The sequence below is a fragment of the Sander lucioperca genome, chromosome 1 (assembly GCF_008315115.2).
Source record: "Sander lucioperca isolate FBNREF2018 chromosome 1, SLUC_FBN_1.2, whole genome shotgun sequence".
Taxonomy (NCBI): domain Eukaryota; kingdom Metazoa; phylum Chordata; class Actinopteri; order Perciformes; family Percidae; genus Sander; species Sander lucioperca.
In genome coordinates this window covers 42,731,656-42,753,116 of record NC_050173.1, presented here as the reverse complement: position 1 = coordinate 42,753,116, position 21,461 = coordinate 42,731,656, and the positions used below count along the sequence as shown (strand labels likewise).

The following is a 21,461-nucleotide window of genomic DNA, read 5'->3' as shown; positions in this document are numbered from 1 at the left end:
TGGTTTAGTTATGAAAACATCCGATGGGAAGGGAGGAGGGAAAAAAAGGCAACACAACACAATTTAATCTGAACCTTATGTGGACTAATTTTCTTCTTTTGCTTTTTTGCACTCCTCCTTTCCAGAATGCTTCAAATTTGCCAGAGATCTAGTGGGAATTGAGAGAAAAAGGGGCCCCCTGATGTCTAAGAATGCACATTTGCAAAACATCACACCAGGGTCTAAACTAGGTATGGAAGAGAGGGAAGAACTCATTTCACAGAGTTGAAGTTGGCCAGGGAGAAGAGCGGTTATTTGTGGTTTTTAAACAGGACTGGTCTTAATTATGTAGGTCCAAACAGACCTTCAAGGCCTTCTCTTCGGGGGTCACCTCCGCTGAACCTTGTGCCAAATTGTCCCCCTCTCTACTAAAGAATCAAACCCCTGAATACAAAACACTACAACGGAGGGAGCACGTGCTGGACATCCCAAGCTGTTCCTCAGAATCGGGACCAAGTTCAGGATCGGGAACAAGGCCGGTCCAAGTATTTTAGCAGTGCTGTATAAATATTGTGAAAGTATCAATATGTGCAATCCACAGAGAAATGCACACTGCCTGTATTCAGAAACGATGCCTTTATATGAGCCGTCAGCACTTCTGTAAGGTTGTGATGTCACGTCACAACTCAACTATACTATACTATACTATACTATATATATATATATATATATATATATATATATATGTGTGTGTGTAGAAAGTGCAGCTACAGTGCAGTAATAGTAATTTTCCTGCAGCAATGACGGTGCAGAGAGACGCCGAGAGTGCATATGCAGAAGACCCCTAAATGCTGACCAATCAGAACAGATTGGGCTTTTTTGAGAGGGGGGCTTCAGGAGACAGGCACTAAAACGGAGGGTTTCAAATTTTTGTTTATTGTTTATTATTATTTGTGTTTTTTTTGAACATTTAAGCATGTAAACATGTTCTAGTAGAAACCCAAAATACAAGTATGAACCTGAAAATGAGCATAATATGGGGGGGGGACTTTAAAGAAAAAACTAGGAAACAAAAGATGGCACAGCACAGAGCAGTTTTAGTAAATGGTATGTCAGCATGCACCAGCAATGCAAGAGCATCTTTTGCTGGTTGGGGTAAAAGAGGTTGGTTTGCCTCCACTTCAGAAACATTTATCCAGTGCACCATACCTCTAAAGAACTACTCTTGTTATGAAACTCCATGAACTCCAGTATTTTGTTCATGCTGGGGTTGAAAAGAGGCTGTGCAAACCTTCGAGCCACAACAGGTCCACAGTAGAGCTTGGACAATTTGCAGGCAATGTATCGGAATGTATGTCAGCAGATAAGTAACAGTAGAAAAATACCAAAGATATGTCTCCATTAGTTTGTCATTATCATTAATAAATATATTTGTTGATTATGTGTAGGGCTGCAACCAAAATATTATTTTCATAGTCGATTAATCAATTAGTTGTTTGTTGTTTGCTATAAAAATGCCAGAAAATGGTGAAAAATGACAATTAGTGTTTGCCATAGCTCAAGATGGCATCCATAAATGTCTTGTTTAGTCCACAACTCAAAGATATTCAGTTCACTGTCATAGAGGAGAAAAGAAACTTGAAAATATTCAAATTTAAGAAGCTGGAATCAGAGAATTTCTTCTTTTTCATAAAAACATGACTCAAACTGATTAATCGATTATCAAAATAGTCTTTGCAGCACCTATTATGTGCTTATGTTAAAAATCTCTTAAACACTGATATTGGCCTAAAAGAATCCAGTATCGGCCAGGCTATAAACCACACTAAAGCTCCTCATTCCATGGGTATACAAAACACTATGGGACATTGCACTGCATTATGTGCACTGTGCAGCTGTATCATGTAGTTTCAGTCATCCAACTGTAAGTAAACTCAGTGAAACGTCTGAGACTTGGCCTCACCTACCAGGGAGGAAGAAACAAAATGAGGTAGGAGGCGCACAGAGGTTAAGTAGTTTCCATTATAAGACTTCAAAAGCGAAATGCCCACAAAGCTCCATTGTCAGAGACGGCAGATCATCACCCACAGAGTCCAGTAAGGTGTGTCAAAAGAAGTCCCATCTGCACTTCAACAGTGCATTCCACATGTCAACATGGAAGAATCAGGACTGTGTGTAGCGTTATGTTGCATTGTGTAGCGCTGCATCCAACACCCACAAGCTTGAGCCGAGAGCTCTCCTGTGATGCTGTCCTCAGATGAATTGTGAAATACTTTGGGCATTACACCATTACAAAACCGCAGGAACGTTTTCATTACTCGTCAGGGCTTCCGGAACACTCTTTGCACCTGTATTTACAATACCCAACATCTGTTCCCGGAGCTGAAACACCCCAATAATATGTGCTCTTAAAGTGCACAAATGAATGAACACAGAGATGACAAAGACACGTCCTAACACACTGCAAGCATGCGGAAAACATGTGCAGGCATACACATACACACACACACACGCGCGCACGCACACACACACACACACACACACACACACACACACACACACACACACACACACACACACACACACACACACACACACACACACACACACACACACACACACAGCTGTCACTGGGTAAAGGTAAGTGCTGGGGTTAAGGAGTACAAGCAGCACATTTCCGGATTTTATAAACAGAGGCCTCAAATAAACTTCACATATTGATCCGACTGATTTTTATGTGACTTGTTCTGAAATTCCTGACGTGTCTTTAAAAGGACAAACGAGTTAGAAAAGGCCCTTTATAAGGCAATGCTGCCGCTGTAAACATCAGCGAGCATCAGCAGTGTTTGGCCCATTTGGTCCTCTACTGCAATATTTATGTCAAACACACAAAGCTCATTTTTGCCGCCTCTTTTCTTCCTTGTTTCCACTCAGTGAAGTAAGTATTTAGCTTTAGAGGATTGAAGTGTGTTAGCCAAATCACTTTGCACAATTACCGGGTAAATCATTTAGGCCGTTCAGTCTAAGCTGGAGAAGTGGATGTTAAATATTGAGCCTGATCTTTGCCGTCAAATAAGAGGCAAACCAAAAAGCTTTCAGCTGACAAAGTGCAGAGTTGTGTGTTTCTTATTCCGCATAATCAATTTTACTGGTCCTTTTTGTTCCAGTGGGCTTCCCCTGTTTGGAGAAGCTTGTAAACAGTGTGTCCGGATGTGGCACAAACCAAACAAGCACGCACACGCATACACACTCGAACAAACGTGCCCCCTCACACACACAATTTGCAGTGTTTAGACTGTGGAAATGAGTCATCTGCTCGCACCGGGATCAGTAGAACGCCGACAGGACGACAGAGCGACGCCCAGAGTCTGCGAGGCTCCACGAGACCACATGGTAGCTTCCAATACCACACAAAACACCTAGAGGAATTCATTAGGAAGAGCCGTTTGTGTTGTTTGTATAATCTGTGCTATGCTGGGAACAGGGTCAATGTAACGTTTGGGGATGTGAGATCAGAAGAAGTCTGCACCTATGTGGTTATATCGGAGGAAATCTCTTCAGAGATCAAAAATATAAATACAACACCTTCTGTTGTTCGTATCGTTCGAATAACCTACTTTGCCCGTTTCTTCTTCTTCCTCTATACTGTGGCTTTGTCATTCCTAAAATGTTCTAAACTGCTCTGAATCTGCAAATTCTAACACAATGGATCTTCTTAACCTTTATGGCTTGTGACTCCTACAAGGAGGCAGCGTCTGTTTGTGACTCCTTGTCACAGGTTAGGGCCTCGGCATGTACAGGAGCTGTGGTCAGTTCCACTAAAGAGTGATTTTAAAGGGTCTTTTTCTTTTTAAGGTTAGTTCTATGTACAGACAAGTTGTGTTTTTTTGTCGTTCTATAAAGATATAAAGCACACAGGTTCAGTGAAATGATGGCACCAAGCCAAGATATTTGTCTTTGCTATGCTCTTATGCTGATTTTGGTTGCTTAAATATGACGATAAAACATTATCAGTCTGAATTATCAATTAGATTTGTATATCTGCATCAGACAGTCCACTGGATTAATTCAAGTTGGTTTCATTTATATAGCCAAGAATCACAAAGTTGTCTCAGAGCGCTTTACATTCTTTGTATCATTAGACTCTTAATTTGGATGAGGAAAAAAAGCCACAAAAAAAACATTAACTACTAAAGTTCAATATTAAATTAATACTAAGTGTAGTAAGAGTTTTAGTACTTGTTTGTAATTGACTGCGGTACTGGAGTTCTGCCGCGAACAAACAATAAAACAAGACTTCTACAATGGCTCTATCTAGGTCCAGTAACAGCGTGAGTGCTGACGCACATCTGACTTAAAGGCCAGTCAGAATGACGTGACAAGGAGATACATCAGATACAACCGCAATGCTGTCCATAAGGTTTATAAATAGAGTTACTGGCGTGCAGGCTGTACATTTTTCTGCTGTGACTAACACAGTCCAGCAGATCATCTTAATGTGTACATAAATCTGTCAAACTGCAAGAAACCATGATGAAAGCCATGTCCACTTCAGACATAGTAACTGAGACAGATGAAGTTCAGAGGAGTGAGTCTGATAGAAGGTCAGCATTCACAAACTAAAAAGAGATTTACAGAGACATGTGCTTTAGTTCTACGAGGAGCTTGAGTAGTAAACTTGTAAAATTGTATTGATTCCAAAGTCAGAAAGACAAAATAAAGAAATAACGATACTTAAACACTACATCTCTCTACAGCGGGGATCTTCAACAGGGGGTCCAGGACCCCTAGGGGGTCCTCAGAGTCAATGCAGGGGGGCCTTCAAATTATTGTTTCTTTTCAAAAAATTAAAAAGTCTTAACATGAATCCAACATATTATTAGCAAATATAAGTCCCCACTGCTTACTGGCCTATAGGTAAAGTGGTCACTAAGGCCATCCACAGATACAGTTCATCCTAAGGATTCCCTGTGCCACAGGTATGTTTAATATTTAAACCTGATTTATAAAATCATGCCAACAATTATTAGGCTATTTTAATAGCTTAGTATTCTATGCAAAAAAGGTATTTATAAAGTCTTTAGGCCGCCATACACGTTATTGTAGGTCCAGTATATTATAACTTCATTTTATACACTATATGTAGTAGGGGGTCCCAGCTCCATCTTTCTTTCAGTTAAGGGGTCCTTGGCTTAAAAAACATTGAAGACCCCCTGCTCTACAGTACAACTGAGTAGGCCATGAGTGGCTTTTATCCATCTCACTGTGCTCACATTGCATTCACTGCATGCAGCTGAGCTTGGCTGTTTACCTCCCCAGCAATATAACATGTGCCCACTAGAGGTCCTCAGTTAAGGTTACTCCAGTTCAGCTATTGTTGGTCTGACCTCTCCTCCTGCAGCGGTGTGCAGTGAAGCAATGAGGGAATCAAATTATGCATTTGAATTGTGTTTTGAGATACTTGTACTGTAATTCAGCAGCTTGTACTTAACTATGTCGTTGGGCTGCAAACACTGTTTTTCTATAGCAACTAGTCATCAAATATTATCAGACCATCAAAAAGTGACATAAATTCTGAGGGTATCTTGCACAGCAGATCCCAAACTGGGGGTTTCAGGCTGCAAAATTATGTAAATAGTTAAGAAGAATAACAAACAACACTGCTACACAAATGTATTCTTTTTTTCTTTGTTCACTAATATGTCAAATACGGGAGAAAATTACCTCTTCTAGACTCCAAAAAACAGAAAAAGTAAACAATACAAAACATTTTTGGTGGGTCATGAAAGGATTGCACGTAGGAAATATGGAAACAAATATACTTAATACACAAAAGTATGTTCATGTTTTAGACTTCACCAATCTTTGCTTTTTAGATGGTTAATGTTATTTGCTAGAATGAATGTAAATGCATGCCAATGACAAACAGAGACAGGTGGCATATTAAAGGAATAACCTGATTAAATGAGCAATGCAATCGATATATACAGGGAGAGAGGGGTCACTGAATGGTTCAGTCTCAACCCAGTTGAACACGTGGAACTTTCTTGGCTTCATGAGATCATTCTCTACCACTAGCACCAAAATGCTTGCCCTTGGGGCAATTATTGTGTCTCTGTAAACTATATAGTTATCTGTAAAGTGTCCTGACAAAACTTCTGATGTGACACTATAACTAAAAAGGAACACTTAAATTGACTTTACTTCCTTTTGGGGTTTCCTTTCATTTGTCACCGATCTGTTTCTCTTTTAGGGAAAAAAAATACACAACATTCAATCAATGGTCAGTAACCTCTGACCTAAATTTAGATTTTTTTCCCAGAAATTTGTAATTTAGTTTTACAGCAACAATTATAAATGTATTTTGTGTAAATGTAGGTGTAAACTGGATGGGGCTTTCGGAAAGTGAAACGCATTCCTGTTTTTTTCTCTTCAGCTTTTAAAATCCTACTTTTCATTAAAAGGATCACGGCGTTCAACCTAGGTTCCCTCGGTCAGTTCACATGATGTAAAGCACAGATTTTCTTAACAATTTGTGTGCTCAGTGGAGGCTTAAAGGGGATTTGAGGAGACGTGAATGAAACAGACTTTAATAGATCTAGTATGAGTGTGCATTACATTACATACCAAACTGGCCGATTCGTGATTAACTGTAATTAAGTGCTGATTATATAACGCATCTGTCGTCAAGAAGTTGTTTCTGGGACTTGGTACAACTCAGACTGGACAAACAAAAACTTCCTGAATGACATCAACATTTCCAATCTATTCTTAATGCACACACAGACATGCTCACAAAGAAGAAGTAAAAACGCACATACAGAAAATCAAGCCACTTGGCTTGTCATCCTTGCCTCTGCCTTTCTCCAGAGATGAGGTATTGTGTATGCATGCATGCTTCTCTGCAGCTGTGCAAGGTGGGGATCTTGTGCGTGACCCGAGCGTGTCGCAGCCGTCGCTATACTGTCCCCCCATTTTTATTTTTCAGGAAGTGGTGGGTCGGAGCGTACGTTCCCCCAGCAGCTCATTGTTACCTGAGCAGCAGAAGGAAACAACTGCAGTTCCTACTTGATGTGTTTTTGTGCTTCTTTGGCTTTTGTTCCTTTCAATGAAAGCAAAGAAGGAAAAAACAGATATCAACTTGTGCATAAGAGTGAGTGAGTGAGTGAGTGAGTGAGTGAGTGTGTGTGTGTGTGTGTGTGTGTGTGTGTGTGTGTGTGTGTGTGTGTGTGTGTGTGTGTGTGTGTGTGTGTGTGTGTGTGTGTGTGTGTGTGTGTGTGTGTGTGTGTGTATGCAGATTTAAACAATGCGTGGTAGTATGGGGGCTGGGTGAGGGTGGATCCTTACCCATGAGTGACGTTGAATATTAAATGTGCATGTACAGTATTTATCTCGTTATATTTATCTTATTTTATATTTTTTGTATCTTATACTCAGTGTTATATTTCAATATTGTTATTCTTTAATGACAAGTACCTTTTCTACTCTAAATTAGGCTAAATTATACAGATTTGCTCCAAAAATGTAATTTTTACTTGTACAGTGACAATAAAGGTATCTTGTATCTATCTAGTAATTATATTTCAATTTAACACCATAACAAAACACTATGGTTACAAATTCTATCGTCTAAAGTGCTAACACATGACATTGCTTTTTCATTCATGTAAACACAGCAGATAAACCATACAAACAGGTGCATGTAATAAACAACTGACTAACTGACAAATAGAGCTGCAGCTGTTTTAGTCCATTTACAGCGCCATGTTATGTGTTGAATTAGCACTAGAAATAAAGAAAAGGCATATTTTACTAATATACCTTTTTAGCTAGATAATCACAGTACTGCCACAACTACAGCTAGTTTCTGTGGCAGAGAAGAGCAGCATAATGTATCAGAATATTCACTGTTGAATATAAACTGTTGTTCAGATGTCTCGTCACCTTGTAGCCTACATCGACAGATACGTGCCATTTGTTTTTTGAGTGAACGCTAAAGGCTATGGTATGGTGTGCATAAAACCAGACTTTGAGGGGAACCTCCAATGGCATTACACATGGTTGCCAGGAGATCTGACACACTGCTCTGAGGCCTTTATAGCTGTATTTGTATTCTATTTCACCTCAGTTTGTATTTCATACTTTATTTTCAGAATGAAGGATCCGGCATAAAGAAATAAAGCATTAAAGCATTAAATGCATTCTGAATCTCTTAGTTCGACTTTGGCATACTTGCGAGGGCCTGTGTTTGTTTAGTGATTTGGGTTTGGAGACTTTGAGGGAAGTTAGCAGAGTCAAAACGGGGTTGGGGAGGTTGTTGTCTCCCTCCGGTGCGTGAGGAGGTTTCTCAGAAAACACTGCCAGTCACGTCTGGCCCTTTGCGGACAGTAAATCACGCTCTTCGCCGGAGTGCTTCCGCACAGCAGCCCCAGCTCCCTCCTCAGCTGGAAATGCAATACGCCACGTACCCCAGGCGTTGGGACCACCCAGGAGGCATACGGGGTCACACACACAGAAAAACAAATGTGCATGTGCTCGTACAATCCCACACACACCCACAATCAAGCACATTCAGATCCCCACATACAGTATATAAGCCAAATATGCTTGTCCTCAGGATGTGAGGTGGATTGGTTTGTGGCATTAGGGGTGAGGGGGCAAAGGAATTTCACAACAAGTGGTGGTTTCTGTGGTTTCTCTCACTGGGATCTGAATACCACAGTAACTCACAACTTCCTCTTTGGTAAATATCAAAGGATGGTTTAGCCTCTGTGTTCAAAAGGGGTTGCAGGCATGTCAGACATTCCAAGAAAACATCTAAAAAAAAATTGTTAAAAAGTAATTTAGAAAGCACTAAGTCACTAGGAATTGTGGTTTGGGCAAACAGAGGTGGAGTCAAATGTATCTAAAGCTCAATAACAAACTGTTGTCCGTATGCTATTTGTTTGTTGGTTGGATGCCTGAGCCCACGAGGCAAACCAAACTGCTAAAAGATGGTGAGCGTTTTTGGGCCAGCTGGCATGTGCGACTTTGTTTTGGTTTCCCAAATTACATTGGTTTCGGGAAGAGGAAATCAATGCAAAGAACAGCACAACTGTAGCTGTTGATGTTCTTGGTTCAAGTGGCATTTTTATGATATAAGTTAATGACTTTGTTACAATCTATAATTGGCCCCATTTCGTACACCATGTGGCACAGGAGAGAAGAGAAGGGGAAGAGAAATTTGAATACGCTGCAGACCACATTCAGACTGTCATGAGCCATCAGGAGCCTACGACTCGAAAATGTGTTGTTTCTTTTCAATTCCTAAGCATTTGACTTTCCACATGACAGTAGGACAGTGTTTACTTGCCTGCTTCTTTGCAAACAGCTGCGAGGTCTGCTCCTACGTATCCATGAGCGGCGTCGGCCAGCTGCGTCACCTCCTCGGTGGTGGCTGTGCACGGTAAAAAGTTCAGCTGCTTTTGCAAAATATCTGCGCGCTCTGCAGCACTAGGAACTCCCACCTGCCATCATGAAATCAATAGAACAATGAATTGTAGTATAGAAAGTTTCATTTACACTTAAAGTAATTGTGACAGAGCCCTCAAACGCACCTTGAGGGACCCCCAAACCATGAACAGATGGAGTAGTTCAAGAGACTTTACAGAGACACAGTGCAGTGCGATCATTGTTATGAATGATTATACGGACCAATAGCAAATACCCTCAAATGTTGACATTTTAAGCACTGATCATTCTTTTCAAGCAAACCGATTCACGATAAGCAAACGTGTTGAATGAACATACATGGCTGCTGGTGTGCTATAACACAGGAATAAGCTGAAAACATATCTGATGCAGGGCGGTCTTTTTACCATCCAATTCCACTACAGTGTGTGGTAGTACGCACCTCCAGCTCCTTGTCAAAGCGCCCTGGTCGGCGCAGGGCGGGGTCGAGGGCATGGGGCCGGTTTGTGGCCCCCAGGACCAACAGCTGACCTGAGTGACCCTCCTGGAAGGACAGGAAAAGAGGAGAAATCAGTCTTGTCTGGAATCACAGTGGGAGCATTGCGTTTATATGGAATGTCTAAACCACCTGGCCATCAGGACACCTATAAATGTGTATTTTTTTAAGAAAGAAGTCAATATACATGTAAATATTTCAGTGGTGCTTATGTTACTCCAGGCGACACAGTACCACTGGAAACTTTACTTACGTTATTTTTCCAGTGAAAACCCACTGAAGTTGAAGTGTGTTTGTCCACTCACACAGCTGTGGTAACTATGGGGCTGCTTTTCAAAACTATCAAAAGTGTAGAAATAACAATCATTATGGATGCGGACGGGTACATTTCAAACTACCAGTGCCAAATCTGCGGTGCTGGCTAAGATGTGGACCAGGAATTACATGCAAATTGTTGCTTTTAGTCATCAATATCCACTTTCTAGTAAAACAGCCCTGTATTTAACTTCCTGACCATGCATTTGCTATCCAGTCGGTTTTCATAAGCAGAGCCTCAGAGAATATTTGACCTCCGTTCTGATGCTAAACTGTCAGTCTTCACTGTCAGTGTTTCTCGGGGTGGTCTGCCTGCAAGATGAGAATTCTTCTTTTTTTTCACCTTTCAACACCGCAGGGAGAATTGAAACACAAATAAATTACAGTGCAAGCAAGAATGCTGAGGAGCAGGAAGTGCTTTATCCACATTCCACAAACCAATCAGTGCTGATGGCCTTGGATCGTCTGGTCTGGAAAACAAACGGAGCGGGGAGCAGGCAGGGCGTAGGTGTATCTGTGTAATATCACCAATCCGAATGAAGGCTCTTTTCTGCCTGGGCTCATGTGCCTTGCTGATAAAGTTATGCCAAATTGGCAGGTCATTGGCAACCTTAGGTGATCTGTTTCCCAGGCTCCCACTGGGTGTGTGTGTGGGGGGGAAATCATCTTTTTTCTCATCAGGTACGGACAGAGCGCTACAGAGGACAAACAACACCCCAGAGACAACCCACAGTGTCTGAAGGGCGTCCAGCATGCAGAGATGGTTTCTGCATGACAATCTGCATTTCCAATGAGGCCATTCCCTGACAGAGCCACGTTCTGCTGCAAAGAGCCATATATTCTTAAGTCATGTGTATGCCGAACATGCGTTGGTCAATGTACAGCTTGTAATAATGATACTGATTGTTGATGGAATAAGGAATAAAGACATGCAGCTGTTCATTTCATGCTTAAAGTGCTGGCCAGGGAATGAAAAAAGGACACAGAAAGAAGCGGCTATCATCATACCGTGTAAAATTAATAATGTATTGATTAGTTGACTGACAAAAAAAATGAATGTGCAACTATTTTCATAATGATTTTTTGTAGTCTTCTTTGTATTTCTTTAATAGAATCTTTGGGTTTTGGACAGTCAGACAAAACAAGACATTTAAAGCGATGCCGTGGACTTTGGGAACTTGTGATGGAGATGATGTTATAATTTAAGGGATAAATTTAAATTAAAGGTTCGAGCTGTTTGCACGACTATAAAAAGCCAGTGCATTACAATCAGTGGTGTGAAATTGTGGAATGGTCTGTGCACAGAACTAAAGCAATGTCCAAACATAAAAAAGGTACAAAGCAATGATTTTCAAAGATTATATGGAAGGAGGTGGCAGGTGTGTATGTGTGCGTGTGTTTGTGTGTGTGTGTGTGTGTGTGTGTGTGTGTGTGTGTGTGTGTGTGTGTGTGTGTGTGTGTGTGTGTGTGTAAGCTGGTGTGTGTGTAGGTGTATTTGTAAGTATTTGTGTGTTTAAATGTATAGTAGATATATAGGTTGTATATAATAAGATAATTGTGAATACGACGTAAATATGTGTTAAATGAAATAACAATTACAATAATGTATTGAGTTATGGAAAAGGGGTAGGATTAAATAAGTGTATACTTCCTCCTACTCCTTTTCAGACATGTCTATGTTGGTTTTTGTTTTTATTTTTGTGTAATGTTTTGTTTGGATTATTTTGATATGTCTGAAATAAATTTCTTCATTCATTCATTCATTCATTATTTGATTCATGGAGGGACAAAGGGTAAAAAGGACACTTACTGAACCAATCCCATCCATCAGAGTCAGAAGAGAAGCAACGACTCGTTTCTCCACCTCATTCTGCGCTCCCTCTCGCTTTGGGCACAAAGCGTCCAGCTCATCAATAAAGATGATCGCAGGTTGTCTGTAAATCAAGTGAAAATGTGAGAAATGTTGTACACTAACGCTCTACATGATGTAGACTGTAAGAACCAACATCACAAGCTGATAATGACTTTAAGACCCAGTGCTTTAAATGATGAATCACATGTCATTAGTTCTGTTCAATAAATGAGCTTGATGTTTGATTTTACCCTGTAAGCACATACATGTTTTACTTACTGCACTGTTTGTACTGTTTGACGGCTTTATTTTTTTGCGATAGTGCTTTTCTATTGCACAGGAAAAATGACTAAAAATGTAACAAATTACATGTATTACCAATAAAGAATACAAAATGCCAGCAAAAAAGAAAACATCCAGTGTTTTGCATATACAGAAAAGCAAAAAATAGTGGCAATGATGGAAATTTAAGGGCATGGTCAGCTGGATTCAAGTTTACCTCTGAGACGCTTCAGTAAATATCTGCCTCAGCCTAGCTTCTGTTTCCCCATAGAATCTGCAAAGACATGAAACAACATTTTTAAAGTAAAGTAATAATAGTAAGTAAAAAAAAATAATAAAATCCCCCTGATATATTATACTGGGACAGAAAAGTGTTGCAAACAGCGTTTTCCTGCCTTTGGGGGGGGGGGGACTAAGCACGGCAGTAAGCATGATCGGTCCGCGTACAGTAAAGGCAATGAGCCTGTGCTATCTTATTTGAAAGAAATCTATGCATGTTTCTGTTATGTCTGACAATTTGATAAACACAAATGTATATTATGCTTGAGTACATAAAACCACAATTATCAAAAAATAAAGATTATGTATTCAAATAAATCACCGGGAGAGTCCAGTACAGCCTGAATCTAGAGATGAAACGGAGATCAGCGCTCATATTCAAGTTTATGTTCTGCTTGTTCCATGGTTGTTTGGTAAATTGCTCTTAAACACATTTAGAGAGGATTTGAATTGCTATCTTTATTCTCAATGCTTATCATTTTGGTGCTGGTGATTTTCCTTTGGGGCTGGCTAAAACCTCTTTTTGCAGGAAAAACCCTGGCAAAGTTTTGAGCAATATGACCGTACTTGCTCATGATCTCGGGGCCGTTGATCACCGTCATGTGAGCTCCAACCTCATTGGCTATGGCTCGTCCAATCATAGTCTTTCCTGTGCCCGGGGGGCCATACAGAAGCACCCCTCGCGGAGGTGGGATCCCTGCAAAGAGAACCATTAGATTTTTGAGTTTTCATGTTAAATTAAACCCTAGTTTCTCAACACTTTTTTTAAAAGTCTAATGTATGTGGAACAGCGTTGTGCTGTCTGACCTACCATAGTTGGAGAACAACTCGGGGTGTTTCAGAGGAAGCTCAATGGTCTCTCTGATGACATCCAACTGGCTGCTGAGCCCACCAATCATGCTGTAATTGACCTTTGACTTTTTGGCTTCTGCATCTGCATCCTCCTGCCCTGCTCTGTCTCGGAAACCGACTTTAGTGGAGCAGGACAGGCAGTAGAAGGTGTCAGTACTCAGTGCGCCACCAGGGGGAGCTGTGGGGATTTTCTCTGCCTGCTCTGAGCTTAGGGAGCCCTCCAGACTGACGGCATCCTCTGCTGTCTCTGCAGGAGGATTCTGGGAGTTGCAGGATGGGGTGCAAGGAGCAGCAGGTGAGGAGAGAGAAGGCAGGTGGGCTGGTCGGCGCGGGGTGCTGGCTGCAGGACCCGGCTCTCCGGGCGTGCTTGGTGCCCCGTCAGCGCTGTTGTCATCCACGGTGAGCAAGCTGAGCTGCAGGGAGAGGTCGGCGGACGTGGAGTCCAGCACGGAGGTCATCACGCTGGACTCGTCCGTGTCAGGGCCCAGTCCTGGGGGAGGAGCTGGTCTGTGGATGGTGACTCCGTCCTCCCCTCTTATGGTCTCGACCCGTAGACTGCATGACCGGCCGAAGTAGGTCAGGGGGATGACATTCCCTGGCAAAATGATGCTCCCAACTGGCACAAGACAGACAAACCAGTAGAGCAGTTATGTCAGTCTAGAATATAACTGAACATAAACAGCAATTCAAAACCAGGACATTATCCATCCATCCATGTATGAATGATGAATGATGGAGAAGAGGGCTAGCCCTAGGATTGGGCATCGAGAACCGATTCCTACTTGGAATCGTTCCAAAAACTACGATTCCATCGGAATCTTTTCTTTATTGGAATCGTTTGAGGATTTGGTTTCAAATCCCATCATGGGTTCCAAATTTAACATGCGCAAGTTTTGGTTTCCGTAGCAGCCAGGCGCTTGTTGTGTTGCAGCCATGGAGCACAGTAAGCGGCGCTCTAGTCTGGCTTTGTTTTACGCCCGGTAAAACTGCAAACCACCACTGAATCAAACTAAAACTTTCCTCTTATTTGTGAAATAAGCATGTGACCCGTTTCAACTCCACCCCTCAAAGAATCGGAGTCAAGAATCGATAAGAACCGGAATCAAAAGGAAGAATCGGAATTGGAATCAGAATCAGAATTGTTAAAATCCAAACGATGCCCAACCCTAGCTAGCCCTGTTCTGGTCTGCCCTCTGGACACCATAGAGGAGGTGGGGGAGAGGAGGATCTTAGCCAGGCTGGCATCAATCATGGGCAACACCTCTCACCCCCTACATGAGACTGTGAGTTCCCTGCTCCTTCAGCAGCACACTGATGCACCCTCAGTGCAAGAAGGAGCGCTACCGCAGGTCCTTCATTCCAGCAGCAGTCAGACTCTCTCTCTCTCTAATGCAACATCATAATGTAGCACTGATAGCGGTTTCTGCAATATGAGCCGTCACTGGACAATATTCTGCACTATGCATATTTATTTATTCATTACTCTGTGTCACCTCCAACTGTGCAATATGTAATTTCTATTAATCCACAACTTACTCATCTGTATATCTGTGTATGTTTATATAAGGGTGTTTATTGTGTAAATAGGTTTGTATTATTACTATTATTATTATAACTAATTCAGTTTTTTCTATTTCTTATACTTTATGTTAGGGGTGCATGATGTATCGACTCAATATCGTTATCGCGATATCACGTTGCGCATTATTATATCGAAAGTGTCGCAATAAGTATGCAATATTTTGTTTATTTTGTGGAGCGCTGCGTCCCGTCCGTTGGCTGTGTGGCTTAGTTGTGTTTGATTTAGAGCCCGCTTGAAACTCTATAATGATCATGTTTCATTGGCCAGTTGGCGTGCCACTTGCACATGTTAGTGCACGTGAGCGCACGGGTCCACTACGTGACAAACCCTATGGAGCGTACCACGTGAGCGTACACGAGTTGTGTCTTGTTCTCTTTATTTATTTATTTTATACTGTCCAACCAGTACAACATGTCCTGTTCTGTAGACATGGTCCTTATTTATTTATTCATGTTCATGTTATTTAGCCAGTTATTTAGTCAGTTGAAATAAACCTTGTGATGTAAGAAAACTTGTTTAATTTGTTATGAATCTATTTTGATGCCTTTTCCCATAACTTTTGTAATTTTGCATATGTTTAAAAATATCGAAATTAATATCGATATCGCAATATTCATAATCGATATCGCAATATCACAATTTGTCAATATCGTGCAACCCTACTTTATGTATATTTTTTCTCCTGTCTACTTAATGTGTATTTGTGTTATTCTGATGTGTGTATATATTTTTTTCTTTTGAGCTGCTGTAGCACAGGAAGTTCCCCAGTGTGGGATTAATAAAGTCTATCTTATCTTATCTCTTAATAATGGGAAAGGACGAAAAGAAAACGGGACCTCACCTTTACCTCAAAAGAGAAATACAAATACAAACCAAAACAGCTGTGCATACTGTTCATATAAAATCTAACGATTTCTGTAATTATTCAGCAAATTATTGTAAATATATTTAAATGAATAGTGTGCACAAATGTATGCATGCCATCATTATCATACAGGAAGAAGACTGTAACAACTTATTTTTAAAGTATTTTCCTACTTTTTATCTTTATTTTTGTTCATTCAGAAAGTGACCTTAATCATGGCCAGTTAGCTGATCTGCCCGTTATGTTTCATATTTCATTTCAGTGGAGGCAGAGCCGAAAAACAGTGCCCCTCTTTCTATTTATGCTATGGAGAATCAGGTTTTGAAGGGAGAATCAATTCTGAATCGAATTGCGACATCAAGAATAGGAATTGAATCGTAGGATTCCCAAAGATTCCCATCCCTACTCCAAAAGTGATTTCTACTGACGTGCCAATAAACATACAGTATAAACAGTGTGAAGTGACTGACTTACCCAGGGACCTCAGAAAGAAGTTCTTGAACTCATCTGTCTCTAGTGTGTCATCTTTTGACCTGAATGAAAGTTATATTTAGGTGAGAATTAACTATAATGTACTATACATATTTTTTTTGACCAACAGTGTGTGTATATATATATATATATATGTATATATATATATATATATATACATACACAATTTGATCAACCAGGAATGTGCCCCACTGATTCTCAACATTACTCATTAAAATCTCTTTTAAGTTTCAGCATCACATAGAACACAAAGCACAGATTAAAAAAAAAAACATTGAAAAATGAAAAGGATAATCCAGGATCACAAACACATGAAATCCAAAAATGTCATAAAAAGTAATATAAAAAATATATAAAGATAATTACAAACAAATGCATAATGTGACAAAATCCAGACAATACTAATTATTGATAATTGATGGTTTGGCATTTGAACTGCAGTTGCAACGAGTCACCAGCAGATGGCAGCCTTTACCTGAGATACACAATATAAAAAAGTGTGTGATACAATCTAAAGGGTTTTTTTAGAGGTAGAAAATGATTATGGATACTGTTGTACATGAGTACAATGACTTTAGAGCGAATAACTCCCATCAGCTATTTGTATTGAGATTCAAATTTTCAGCTACAGATGTTCGTGAATAAAATGAATAGTACGGTTTTATGTTTCTAAGCAAAATGACAGTGGACACATGATATATGCATATTTAGTCTACCTTCATTGATTTAAAAAAGGACATTAAAAACTGAACATTATAACCTTATGATTTATTGCAGTGCTGTATACTCAGGGTACAAAATTAGCACCATCCACCAGCCAAATGCTGGTAGATTTGCTTCACTCCTCAGCCAAAAAAAAAAACAATGGTAATCTATTAAGTGGCTGGTAGAATTTGAACATTCACTAGCCATTTGGCCATTGGACATAAAGTTAATTTTGGACCCTGTGTTTACTGCATTAGTTTTAGCTAGGTGTGCCTAATAAACTAGAAACAGAGTGTGCAATAACTATAATGTGGTATACTTAGAAGAATATTATAATATGACTAATGTGTACTCTAGGCTTTTTGTCAATGAGAGCCAGATTACCTGTTAGAGAGGACCACCTCCTCAGCCTGAAGCACAGGACCTGTTAGCGGGTGCAGCATCACCTCGTCCCCTGACTTCACTCGGAGGTTATTCTGAGCACATTTCTGAAGACCAACTTTTCCGCCAGGAAAGGAGGCAACCGGCCAACCTAAGCACACCTGTAAGACAGAGAAATAGAAAAAAAAAAAAGAGTATTAAAAAGGTTTTCAGAGTTGAAAGATTATTTACAGGCAGCTAAAGGTTAGGAAGGTGGCCTCCTGAGAACAGAAACCATAATAATAAATAATAACAATACATTTTATTTATGGTTGCCTTTCTCGACACTCAAGGACACCTTACAATGTACAAATAGTAAAAGATAAAAACATATGCACAACAAAGACCACGCAGAAATACAAAGCAATAAACAAAAACAGACAAATAAAATGACATTGAGTATGCCAGTTTAAAGAGGTAGGCTTTTACACAGATTTGATCAGGTAAGGGTTAACTGACAGTAGGGGTGTTGAAATTAATCATTGCATCGCGATGCGGACCTGGACGATTCTGCATCGATGCAGTGCCAGTCCATAACCGATTATGACCTACTGATGTTACTTGTTGATTTTCCACTCGCTGTTTTTTTAGTTAAATACCTTCTGTCGTCTGCTGTGTTCAGACTAGGGCTGGGCGATATGGAGAAAATCAAATATCACAATATTGTGGACCAAATACCTTGATATCAATACCACAACGATATTGTAGTGTTGACTATTGGTGCTTTCACAAAATATTTACACAATGAGATTTTAGATAAATAATCATCAGTAATGTGGATACGATGACTAATGGGGTAAAGGCAAATAATAGAACAGTTACAACAGTCTAGTAAGTTCAGAAAATTACGTAACTTTGCTGTAATGCAGCCTTTAAAACCAGGAAAAGACACCATTTATGCCATATTATGATATTACGATATCCAAAATCTAGGACGATATCTAGTCTCATATCACGATATCGATATAATATCGATATATTGCCCAGCTCTAGTTCAGACTCATTCAGGAAGTGTCTTTTTTAGGAGCAGATACAATAAAAAGGGGAGTTTGAGTTGTGATGATGTGACTGCTTGAATTTGTTGATAAAAACCATGTGTAGTAATATATAATAATATTGAGGAGGTGACGCATCGTGACGCATCGGGATATCGAATCGATTTGAACCGTTGACAGGATAATCGTAATCGAACCGTGAGACCAGTGAAGATTTACACCCCTAAAGGACAGTAAGACAAAACAACATTGCACATTTAATGTTATAGTGGAGCTTTAAAGTGCTCATATTATGCTCATTTTCAGGTTATTAAATTGTATTTAGAGGTTATATCAGAATAAGTTTACATGGTTTAATTTTCAAAAAACACCATATTTTTGTTGTACTGCACATTGCTGCAGCTCCTCTTTTCACCCTGTGTGTTGAGCTCTCTGTTTTAGCTACAGAGTGAGGCGTCTCTCTTCTGTTCCATCTTTGTTGGGAGTCGCACATGTGCAGTAGCTAGGTAAGGACTACTAGCCAGTCAGTTGCAGAGTATGAGGGCGTGCCATGCTAGCAGCTAGGCGAGCATTATAACGTGTGTTACAAAGTGACGCACGTTTGTCTCTGAAGTAAAGACTGGACTACAATAGAGCTGTTTGGAGCAGTTTGTGAACAGTGTTTTCTGTTGGAGATGGTAAGTCACTTTAGGGTGGACTTTGGGCTTTTTCACTTTGTAAACCTATAATGTGCACAAAAAAGATATATAACACAATAAAGGAAAGGGGAAAAAGCCAAAAAGCATAATATGAGCACTTTAAGATAACAATACATGCGTTTCCAAAATATTGGACAGAGAAACTGATGAGAAGAAGAAGAGAAGACAACACCTCTTGTTGTCCTGTGGGACTCGTCAGCAGGACTGGTCTCCCGATGCAAACGCTGGCTGACTTCATGGAATTGAGGCTCAGTTGGACTAAAGTTGATCTGCAACTTTTGGGTGTTTTGTCATCTGCTGTGATGAAAATTAACAAAGATTTGATGTGAAATAACACAAATAATAAAAAGACCCACATTCAGACTTCACTTGAAAACAAGGTAAAGTAGTACTTGCTGTAAGTGTCCTCAGGTATCAAAAGTGAAGCTACTCATTCTGAGGGATGTTCCTTGTTAAATGATTCATTATTATTCATTTGTGAGCATATAAAAGTCGTTTTAATGTTGTAGCTCATCCAGGCGGTACTCGGTCAAACCACTTCATATACTACTGAATAGGTCAAACTATAGCAATGCATCTCATTTTATGATCTTATCATGCCTTTTGAATGTAATGTTTTGTTATTAGATTATAGTAGTTCAAGGGAATTAAACAACTGTTCCGTTAATGGCAAAAAAATCAACTGAAAAGTTAAACTGGCTGTATTGTGAGTAAATCGTTTAAGAGAAGGTTTAAAGTGTTATTATAAGTAGGCTGAACCACTGTGAAGTGCTAGCTAGTGAATCTGGTTCATACAGTGTTGTCTGTAAGCAGCAGGACAATTGCATGTTTCCACAATGTTGTTGTGCTGAAGTTTAAGTGCTGACTGCTGAAGTTCATTTGAGGTTTGAGCATTCTGAATAAAGTCTGAAAGACAAATCAAGCAGACATCCTCCAAAGTTAGTCTTTTTGGTATAAAATATCCTCTTTGTGCTTCCTTGCTGATAAAAAAACGATGTCACTAAATATGGATGAACACTCTCACATTTCCTCGAAGCTGAAAGCCACTTTTGCTTCAGTCAGTGACTCATTTTAAATCCAATTTGCTTGAGAACAGAGCTAGATCTATGAAATATGTGTCTCTGTTGTTGCCTAGACGGCACAAGTACAGACAGCATCTCAGCATCACTGAGTGCAGCAAGGACCACGGCAGATCTCCCATCTTCATACTGCAGATTGGATCATTTGCTGAAAGCATTTACATAAGTTACAACTGTTTTAAAGCCTGTAAAACGTTTGGGTCTATGGCCCAGTCTTACCTTTTTCAATGAAATCGATGACAGTGAACGAGTTGATGTTTAAACTTTTGCAGCTTCCTCCTTCGTGGCCAGATGTCTGCAAGTTGGTGGAGTCATTTGAGCCCTCCTTCGATAAGAGTGAACTGTCACTTTCACTCGCTCTTTTCGATTTGCTTTTATTTTTCTTTGAAGACATTTTAATAGTAAAAATCTCCTCCACGTGAACGCACAAACATGTGTAAACATGGGGCGGTGTTGTAAACTTCCTGGTTAAAATTTAGTCCCGCCTCCGTCTACCGTAAAGCTTCGAATCTTTTACGGTAGGTGATATCCTTTTTGTATTTGTTGCATTGTAAAACATCCTTATGTTTTTCCTTCAAATAGATTTGTTAACAAAAATACGAATAACAATTGAAAAAAAGATTGGATTTAATTGGGGGAAATTAACTATAAGAACATGGAACTAATCAGGCCTCAAGAAAAAAGTAATGCAACATTTAATAGACAAATCATATGACTTTATGTTGTCTTTGTTACTAGCACGTAGAAACACGTGCTTCAATATGATTAAAGGTACAGCAAACATTATTTGGATACAGGCTAACATTCGGCATGCATTTTAAATGTCAAGCGATGTTTGTTAATAGTTTTCAACGGTTACTTTGGGTTTCTTGTTAGCGTCTTTGCGCCAGATGACATCTTGAAGAAAGTGCGCCAACGAGCCACAAATAACTAACGTTTGGCTAAATATATTTTTTGTATAGTCTATGGGCTAAATGTATATTTTAACCGGTTTAACGTTGTTAATTGGCAGATATGTAAGCCGAATTTAACCTCATAACGTTAACTTAGTGATTATTTTATAGCTAGCGTTTAATACTGACAAATTACTGTTTACGTATTTACTAGCTACATTTTCAGA

General features: G+C 39.9%; 1 protein-coding gene across 1 annotated transcript in view; it reads right to left on the bottom strand.

Moving 5' to 3' along the window:
• The window catches only part of spata5 (spermatogenesis associated 5), a 127,486-nt gene extending 106,652 nt beyond the window's left edge, over positions 1–20,834 (bottom strand). Inside the window, exons 1-10 of the mRNA XM_031317199.2 lie at positions 20,561–20,834; positions 19,435–19,559; positions 17,534–17,691; positions 16,427–16,485; positions 13,465–14,121; positions 13,221–13,350; positions 12,592–12,648; positions 12,051–12,174; positions 9,872–9,973; positions 9,332–9,485 (exon numbers count right to left, since the gene is read on the bottom strand). Of these exons, the coding sequence (XP_031173059.1) occupies positions 9,332–9,485; positions 9,872–9,973; positions 12,051–12,174; positions 12,592–12,648; positions 13,221–13,350; positions 13,465–14,121; positions 16,427–16,485; positions 17,534–17,691; positions 19,435–19,559; positions 20,561–20,735 (1,741 nt within the window). The 5' untranslated portion in view covers positions 20,736–20,834. The remainder of the gene's footprint in view (positions 1–9,331; positions 9,486–9,871; positions 9,974–12,050; positions 12,175–12,591; positions 12,649–13,220; positions 13,351–13,464; positions 14,122–16,426; positions 16,486–17,533; positions 17,692–19,434; positions 19,560–20,560) is intronic.
• Positions 20,835–21,461: the final 627 nt, after the last annotated feature.